The sequence below is a fragment of the Macaca mulatta genome, chromosome 20 (assembly GCF_049350105.2).
Source record: "Macaca mulatta isolate MMU2019108-1 chromosome 20, T2T-MMU8v2.0, whole genome shotgun sequence".
Taxonomy (NCBI): domain Eukaryota; kingdom Metazoa; phylum Chordata; class Mammalia; order Primates; family Cercopithecidae; genus Macaca; species Macaca mulatta.
In genome coordinates, this window is record NC_133425.1 from 15,797,238 (window position 1) to 15,806,740 (window position 9,503).

At 43.3% G+C, this 9,503-nt stretch overlaps 1 protein-coding gene across 16 annotated transcripts in view; it reads right to left on the bottom strand.

The window, feature by feature from the left end:
* The window catches only part of PARN (poly(A)-specific ribonuclease), a 207,667-nt gene extending 198,164 nt beyond the window's left edge, over positions 1-9,503 (bottom strand). For 7 of the 16 annotated variants that reach the window (XR_013412338.1, XR_013412341.1, XR_013412340.1 and 4 more), the window contains exons 1-5: positions 9,350-9,503; positions 8,844-8,921; positions 7,435-7,514; positions 6,532-6,599; positions 6,369-6,450 (exon numbers count right to left, since the gene is read on the bottom strand). Coding sequence is in view for 12 of the 16 variants with exons in the window: in XM_077987102.1 (XP_077843228.1) it covers positions 6,369-6,450; positions 6,532-6,599; positions 7,435-7,514; positions 8,844-8,921; positions 9,350-9,368 (327 nt within the window). In the remaining 4 variants the exon portion in view is untranslated. Of the gene's footprint in view, positions 1-6,368; positions 6,451-6,531; positions 6,634-7,385; positions 7,515-8,806; positions 8,922-9,349 lie in introns of all 16 variants that reach the window. The other 9 variants (XR_013412339.1, XM_077987104.1, XM_077987105.1 and 6 more) reach the window with 5 other exon arrangements.

A 9,503-nucleotide genomic window follows, 5' to 3' on the forward strand; every position in this document is an offset into this window, starting at 1 on the left:
TCAAAAGAGAAGTTCCCAATAATAAGCCTTACTAAACAAATATATCTTGAACCTAGCATGAGCCAAAATATGTTCCCAGATTTAAATAAAAACATTAGACTGGGCTGGACATGGTGGCTTACACCTGTAATCCCAGCACTCTGGGAAGTTGAGGTGGTTAGATCACCAGAGCCCAGAAGTTTGTGTGACCAGTCTGGGCAACATGGCAAGATTCCACCTCAATTAAAAATAATAATAATAAAGTTATTTAAAAGTAAGTATATATTAGGCTGGGTGCAGTAGCTCACACCTGTAATCCCAGCACTTTGGGAGATTGTGGGAGGATAGCTTGAGCCCAAGAGTACAAGACTAGCCTGAGTAACATAGGGAGACACATCTCTACAAAAAATTTAAAAATTAGCCAGGTGTGGTGGTTCCCATCTGCAGTCCCAGCTATCCCACAGCTGAGGTGGGAGAATCAAGAAAATCATTTGAGCCCAGGAGTTCAAGTCTGCAGTGAGCTGTGATCACACCACTGGACTCCAGCGTGGGTGACGGAACAAGACTCTGCCTCTTAAAAAAAAACAAAAAACAGGTTGAGTGTGTTGGCTCATGCCTGTAATCCCAACACTTTGGGAGGCTGAGGTGTTCAAGGCCAGGAGTTCAAGACCAGCCTGACCAACATGGTGAAACCCTGTCTCTACTAAAAACAAAAACGAAAACAAAAACAAAAAACACTGGCCGGGCACAGTGGCTCATGCCTGTAATCCCAGCACTTTGGGAGGCCAAGGCAGGCGAATCACGAGGTCAGGAGATCAAGACCATCCTGGCTAACACGGTGAAATCCCATCTCTACTAAAAATACAAAAAATTAGCCGGGTGCGGTGGCGGGCGCCTTTAGTCCCAGCTACTCGGGAGGCTGAGGCAGAAGAATGGTGTGAACCCAGGAGGCAGAGCTTGCAGTGAGCCGAGATCACGCCACTGTACTCCAGCCTGGGCGACGGGGACTCTGTCTCCAAAAAAAAAAAAAAAAAAACCTTTGAATTAACAAAACCTTTTGCGGTTTACTAGCCACTACTTTGATTTGTCGTAAATGTAACATTTTCAAGATTGAAGAGTTGAAGCTGTGAACAGTCTCATGCCTGTAATTCCAGCACTTCGGGAGGCCAAGGCAGGTGGATCACTTGAGGTCAGGAATTCGAGACCAGCGTGGTCAACATGGTGAAACCCTGTCTCTACTAAAAATACAAAAATTAGCCAGGCATGGTGGCATGCACCTGTAGACCCAACTACTTGGGAGGCTGAAGCAGAGAATCGCTTGAACTCGGGAGGCAGAGGTTACAGTGAGCCAAGATCATGCCACTGCACTCTAGCCTGGGCAACAGAGTGAGACTCTGTCTCAAATAAAATGAAAAAATTCAGGACATGAGAATACGTATTTGGGAAGACAATTTGAGACACCCATCAAAACTTTAAATGCATATATCATATGTCTCAACAATGCCCCTTCTAGGAAATCTATAATACCAAAAAATTCTTACCTATACAAAAAGATATACTGCACACAGAAGTTGACTACAGAATTGCTGATAACCATTGGAAAGCCTCCAAATTTCAATTAAGTAACTGATTAAACAAATTATATGTATCCATACTATGAAATAAAAGACATTCTGCTGAGTGGCAAATGCGAGTTGCATAAAATGTGAATATTAGGATTCCACTTATATATATATACATATTTTTAAGACGGAGTCTCACTCTGTCATCCAGGCTGGAATGCAGTGGCGCGATCTTGGCTCAATGCAACCTCCACCCCCCGAGTTCATGCCATTCTCCTGCCTCAGCCTCCCGAGTAGCTGGGACTACAGATGCTCGCCACCAGGTCCAGCTAATTTTTTGTGTGTTTTTAGTAGAGACAGGGTTTCACCGTGTTAGCCAGGATGGTATCGATCTCCTGACCTTGTGATTCGCCAGCCTCGGCCTCCCAAAGTGCTGGGATTACAGGCCTGAGTCACCGCGCCCAGCCCATTTTTTTAAATGTAAGCCTGGCACAGTGGTACATGCTTGCAATCCCAGCACTTTGGGAAGCCAAAGTGGGCAGACTGCTTGAGGCCAGGAGTTTGAGACCGGCTAAGGCAACATGGTAAAACCTTGTCTCTACAAAAAATACAAAAAGTAGCTGGGCATGGTGGCATGTGCCCATAGTTCCAGCTACTCAGGAGGCTAAGGCAGGAAGATCACTTGAGCCAGCGAGGTCAAGGCTGCAGTGAGCCATGACTACACCACTGCACTCCAGCCTTGGTGACAGAGAGATTCTGTCTCATAAAAAAAAAAAAAAAAAGGCTAATAGGTATGTGTGTCTAGGTATATGTGTATATGTATACATGTACATAAAAGCTAGGAAAAAAGGAGTAAAACAGGAAGGAGGTGGCATGGGAAAAGTAAGAAGAGAAACACAGCCAAGCGCAGTGGCTAACACCTATAATCCCAGCATTTTGGGAGGCCAAGGTGGGCAGATCACGAGGTCAAGAAATCAAGACCATCGTGGCCAACATGGTAAAACCCCGTCTCTTCTAAAAACATAAAAATCAGCTGGGCATGGTAGCACATGTCTATAGTCCCAGCTACTCAGGAGGCTGAGGCAGGAGGATCGCTTGAACCCAGGAGGTGGAGGTTGCAGTGAGCCGAGATCACACCACTGCACTCCAGCCTGGCAACAGAGCAAAACTCCGTCTCAAAAACAAAGAGAAAAAAAAAAAGAAAGAAACACATCTGGGCAGGCGCGATGGCTCACGTCTGTAATCCTAGCACACTGGGAGGCCAGGGCGGGTGGATCACCTGAGGTCAGGAGTTCGAGGCCAGCCTGACCAATATAGTGAAACCCTGTCTCTATTAAAAATACAAAAATTATCCAGGCGTGGTGGCAGGTGCTTGTAGTCCCAGCTACTCTGGAGGTTTGAGACAAGAGAATTGGTTGAACCCAGGAGACGGAGGTTGTAGTGACCCGAGATTGCACCACTGCACTCCAGCCTGGGCGACAAAGGAAGACTCCATCTCAAAAACCAAAAAAAAAAAAAAAAAAAGAAAAAGAAAAGAAACACATCTATTACTCTACATACAGCAGTTATATTTCAGTTTTTCACAACCATATATATAAAATACCTTCTATGAATTCAACTACAGATCTTTAGCCAGAAAAAGGAAGAGGAAGAAAAGAAAAAGAAGACAAAAATGATATAAATGTCCTGCTATCCTGACTGCCCTACTATTCTACAAATACACTCTTCTGGGTGTGAGTGTGGTTCTGTCAACCCATTCCTCCACATCTCGACAAGAATATGGGAGCATCTCACTGCGCACACAGGGTCCTATATTTTAAAAACATATTAAGTTGTTGCATCTTCAAATCCTATATGCTTTAAGGGTGATAAGAGCTTTCTGAGAGAGATTTTGACCCAATTTTCACCCTAATTACTAACTCCAGAACTGAATGCCCTTGTATGCAACTCTGCTACAACTATAGAATTTTAAATAAAACAAAAACCTTAAATGAAAGACCAAAGAAAATACAAAAATACATTTCCCTTTTCATACAATTCCCAAATTTACAGAGTCTAAACCTTTTCTCTGCCTTTGTTTTTCCAGACTAGAGAACCCCAGCACTTTTATTCGTCTGTTTTAGATATCACTCTCAGGTCTATCTTCAAGTCTATGACAGCTTTTATTAAAGGAATTGCTGGCAACTAGAACTGTATTAAGTATTCCAGGTGTACAATCACGGCTTGTACAATGGGTGAAGTTCCTCTGATCTGTTTCCAATACATTTCCCAAACTAACCAGATTTGTCTTAGTCATTTAAAACAGAGTGCCATCGGCCAGGCATGGTGGCTCATGCCTGTAATCCCAGCACTTTGGGAGGCCAAGGTGGGAGGATCACCTAAGGTCAGGAATTCAAGATCAGCCTGACCAACACGGAGAAACTTCATCTCTACTAAAAATATAAAATTAGTCAGCGTGATGGTGTATGCCTGTAATCCCAGCACTTTGGGAGGCCAACGTGGGAGGATCACCTGAGGTTGGGAGTTCGAAACCAGCCTGACCAACAAGGAGAAACCCCATCTCAACTAAAAATATAAAATTAGCCAGGATGGTGGTGCATGCCTGTAGTAACAGCTACTCGGGAGGCTGACACAGGAGAATCACTTAAACCTGGGAGGCGGAAGTTGCAATGAGCTGAGATCATGCCATTGCACTCCAGCCTGGGCAACAAGAGCGAAACTCTGTCTCAAAAATAAAAATAAAAAAAAGAACAGAGTGCCATCCCTAAGGTGTCTCATTGCCACCCTCTGCTTTTGTTTGATTAACCCCTGGCCAAAGCCGTGGAACCCACTTTAAGTAATTCTGTGTTGCTGGTACTACTAGAAAACTATATCCACACAAATTTCCCAACTGAGCCTACTTTTCCCTCAATGAAAATTTACCAAAAAAAAAAAAAACAACACACACACACACTATAAGGCCAGGTGCAGTGGCTCATGCCTGTAATCCCAGCACTTTGGGAGGCTGAGGCGGGCAGATCACCTGGGGTTGGGGGTTCGAGACCAGCCTGATTCAACATGGAGAAACCCCGTCTCTACTAAAAACAAAAAATTAGCCAAGGATCTTGGTGCATGCCTGTAATCCCAGCTACTCGAGAAGCTGAGGCAGGAGAATCACTTCAACCCGGGAGGGAGAGGTTGTGGTGAGCCAAGATCATGCCACTGTACTCCAGCCTGGGCAAGAAGAGCAAAACTTCGTCTCAAAAAAAAAAAAATGTACAAATACTGTTTAAGTATCCCATACCACAGTGATTGATAAATAGCTATTAACTGATTGCAGGGTAAAGGTAAAATGTCAGCTGGTTTACTTGCTAATTTAGGAAACTGTCTGTAAGACCAAAATTAACCTTCACCTTTTTTCTTTTGCCCACAAGCATATGATTAATTCTCGATTTCATTTGTTTATATACTGCCAGTTTTGAGAAAGAATTTGACATAACTCAATCACTGTGAAGCCTACCCTCGAGGCTTTCATAACTGCATTACCATTCATCTGCAAGAGAAGGGAAAGATGGCAAGACTCAAATGAATTCAAGTTGTTAGTGGGAGAGAAGATAGGATGCAAGATTTTAAATAAGAAAAGATTAAGACTTATTTTTAATCACATAGCCACACACCCATACCCCTTATTCACATTCTCCTTATCCATTACAACAGATAATCAAGAGAGCAGAAAGGAAAAAGTGATATTTACTGAGTGTCTACCAGGTCAACTACACCACCTCTAGAGGAAATATCCTAAAGGAGAACCACCCTAATATTGCCCCATCAATTAAGCTCTCTTCTCCTCAAGAGGAAACAGTAGCTTTTTTTCTACCCCGTTTCCTAATTAGTGAGCTTGAGAAAAGGAAGTGAGCATAAATAGTTTAACCCCTTCTGGGCTCTCTCTTTTTGGATAGGATACACACATACTCTGCTTTTCCAGAAAATAAAGGTCAACACCCTTGGAGTGGATGCGAGGAGAATGAGTTAGAATAGCGAGAAGCCTCCCAGTCTTTTCTTTATTTTTATATTTATTTTAAAATAGAGATAAAGTCTCACTATTTTATGCCCAGGCTGGTCTCAAACTCCTGAGCTTAAGTGATTCTCCCATCTTAGCCTCCAAAACTACTAGGATTACAGGTGTAAACCACCATGTCCAGCCAAGAAGCCTGTAAGTCTTGATGTGTAGGTGGTTCAACTTGGGAGTAAGATAATAAAAATCCCAAATGGAGTTACGAAGCTATGTTCTCAAATTCGGCTTTAGAATTACTAAACCTCATGTTCTCATATCCATCTGCCTGTCTCTGCATCTTATTCCATAATTCATTCTTTTTTTTTTTTTTTTTTTTTTTGAGACAGAGTCTCGCTCTGTTGCCCAGGCTGGAGTGCAACCTCTGCCTCCCTGGTTCACGTCATTCTCTTGCCTCAGCCTCCCCCAGTAGCTGGGATTACAGGCACCCATGACCACACTCGGCTAATTTTTTTTTTTTGTATTTTCAGTACAGACAGGGTTTCACCATGTTAGCCAGGATGGTCTTGATCTCCTGACCTCATGATCCGCCCACCCCAACCTCCCAAAGTGCTAGGATTACAGGCATGAGCCGCCGCACCTGGCCCTCTTTAATTCATTCTACAGCAAAGGAGGAGATAACAGGGTCATTCTTTTATTACCCTAAAACTGAAGGTCAAAGGTGAAATGATTTGCCCCAAAGCCCAAAGTTAGTAGTAGAACCAAATTCTGATTCCACATCTTCATGCTGCCTCATCAGCAATTCAGAAAAGAAAAAACTCAATTATGTTACTTACTTGACAAACAAATTTGACATCTGGTGAGGATCTATTGAAGGGTTTCGGGAAAACATAGAAGTTAAATGACTTCGTTATATACCTGGGATAAGATAAAAGGAGACTTAGGAGGTGACACTGTGCCACAAAAACAGAATTCTCAACGTTTGTTAAAACAACTTACTTTGAATCTGTGTAGTCATACTTAAAAGTGCAAAGGCCAAACTGAAATAGCAAAAAGTCCATGGAATGCTGGAAAAGGGAAATAAAACATGTCACAATAGTGCTGCATATTTCATGTGAGCATAGCATTCTCAAACAGGTGGGCTTTCTGAATTACTCAATGAGACTTCAGCAGAATACTTCCAAGTAGAACAGATTACACATATGAATCAGAAGCATTACTAATTTGTATACATTTCATAATACTTTTCCCATTTAAGGACCTATTTATCCATCATCCAAAGAATCATATTAGGTCTATTTCCAAATGATTAAAATAACTGCCTCATATTTCCTAGGAATCAAATTAACACTGAAAATGCTAAATCTTCCCCAAAATGTTTTCCAGCAAACAATTATTTTTGCTGTTTTAAATATCATTAAAATAATACTTTAAGGCCAGGTGTGGTGGCTCACATCTGTAATCCCAGCACTGTGAGAGGCTGAGGCAGGAGGATCGTTTGTGGCCGGAAGTTCGAGACCAGACTGGTCAACAAAGTGAGACCGATCTCTACAAAAGAATATGTAAAAATTAAAACAAACAAACAAAAAAAAAACTGGCTGGGCACAGTGGCTTGCGCCTGTAGTCCCAATTACTTGGGAGGCTGTGGCAGGAGAATCACTTGAGCCAGGAGTTCAAGGCTCCACTGAGCAATGATCATGCCACTGCACCCCAGCCTGGGTGACAAGAGTGAGACCTTGTCTCTAAAACAAGACAAAACAAAAAAAATCAATTCATGGCTAGGTTTGAGGAGAAAATACTGCACTTACAAAACCTTAATGTACAAGTTTAATAATATTTCTCTATCATTTAACATAAGGAAGACTAACATAAGAAAAAAGATTTTCTAACACATCCACTTGCCTTTTTAAGCTTCTGATACCTTTCTTCTGGAGTGTCAAAACCATTTGTTAATGCAGAGACTGAAGGTCCATCACTGATTCCTAGATTTTAAGAAATAAAAATGTTTAACTTACTAATAAATACTAACGTAAAAATGCCAGTCAACCATTCAGTGCCTCTATACTGTCATATCATGAATTAAGGTTACTTGGAAGCACTCCCTAACTTACTTTTTCAAAATAAGCATTAATTTTGCTGGCCACCAGGTTAAACCCTCTAATAATGAACTTAAGAGATGTGAATGTTTCAACTTGAGAATAGGCAGTTCCAGTGTCTAAAATGTGACTTAAAACACAGTAATCATTTAAGAAAACAACCTCTATGCTTGAATAAATTTTGCTGCTTTAAAAGATTCTTGTATAAGCACACATCAATAAATCCCTAAGTACATTACTGCCAGAGTTCCAGTCTTGGTCAAGAGTTTGGAGTGGTTAATATCTATACAAAGAATGTATCTTCAAGGTAAAGGGAAAATTATTTCTGGTGAAAACTCTTAGCTTCCTAGGGAAGTGACTCCAACTAGAAACTGCTTAAAGCCAAGGATAATATTTACCCCTGCATGGATTCCTGCATGGAAAATCAGACAGCAAAAATGGATATCCGTATTAAAGGGAGTGAACCGTTCATACTGACATCGACAATTTTAAAACTAGCCTTTGCTCCCCCTAAAAAAGGGAGAAAAAAAATTTGCAACTTTAAGTGTCAATGAAGTATTTCCTGTATACACATCTGCTAAGGCAGGCAATGAACACGTCCACTAATGCATAAAGAAATATCTCATTTATCTGCAAAAACCTGACCCTAGCCGGTCACAAAAGCGCAAATATTGTAAGATTCCACTTATATGATATGTCAAGGGCAGTCATATTCAGAGAAAAATGGCGGTTGCTAAAGGCTGGAGGAAAGGAGCAATGGCGAGTTTAAGGTGTAAAGAGTTGCAGTTTGTGAACATGAAGAAGTCCTAGAAATGGATGGGGATGTTTGCAAAGCAGTGTGAATGTGCTTCATGCCACTTAACTGTAAAGTCACTTAAAACGGCACATTCATGTTATATCTATTTTACCATCAAGAAAAAAAAAAGTCTGACCCTAATCCTCAAGCTCTCCGCAATGTACATGCTGCACTGTTTTAAGCAGCACCAAAACCATCATCTCTATCTGCAATCCTGAGTGCAATCACAAACCCACGGCATTTCATTTTTTCCGTGCTTTTGAAACGTTTAAAAGGTAACATTGAGACCTGTGAAACCCGCCCAAGGCTACTAACAGCGAGAGGCCACCATCAAGCATAAGAAGTCTGGGGCTGGGGGACTGAAGGAGCCTTGGCTACGCACCGCAAGGCGGTAGCCTGAGCTTGCGAGGGAGGGATACCTGAAAACTCCCCATCGATGGCGAAGAAGTCGGCCTCCTCTATGGCCTGGTACACTTTGTGAAGATTACTCTTAAAATCTGCGGAGAAACCGAAAAGAGGCTCAGAACCAGTGGCCTGAATTCCTGCTAAGGGGAGAGGGAAGGAGGGCCGAGGACCTCCTGAGGCTGAGAGCCGGAAGGGAAAAAGTCTCGGAGGTGTGCACCCGGGCGAAGGTAATCAGGTCCTCGAGGGGTGCATGGGCAGCGGGGACAAGCCCCGGGTGGTGCCCGGGCCGGAGGACAAGGCCCCGAGTGGTGCCGGGATTGGAGGAGTAAGTACAAGGACCCTAGGATGCACGGTCCGCAGCGGGACAAGACCCCAGGAGGCACACCGGCTTAAGGAGGGAAAAGCCCTGAGAGGCTGCCTCAGCCCCACGCCCAGCCAAATAGGCCGGCCATGGTCTCGGCCTAGCAGGCCAGGGATAACGGGGTGTGGGGAGGCGGGGAGGTGCACGGCGAACACGCACTGCTCCTGATTATCTCCATTCTGCAGAGTTGCCGGAACCCCGGCCCCACACGGGCCCGCGCTCGCCTCAGCGGTTCTACTCGCCGAATTCCGCGGCGACCGCGGCAGTAGCTGAGGCAGCAGCAGCCGAGACGGCAGCCGCAACTTCCGGAAAC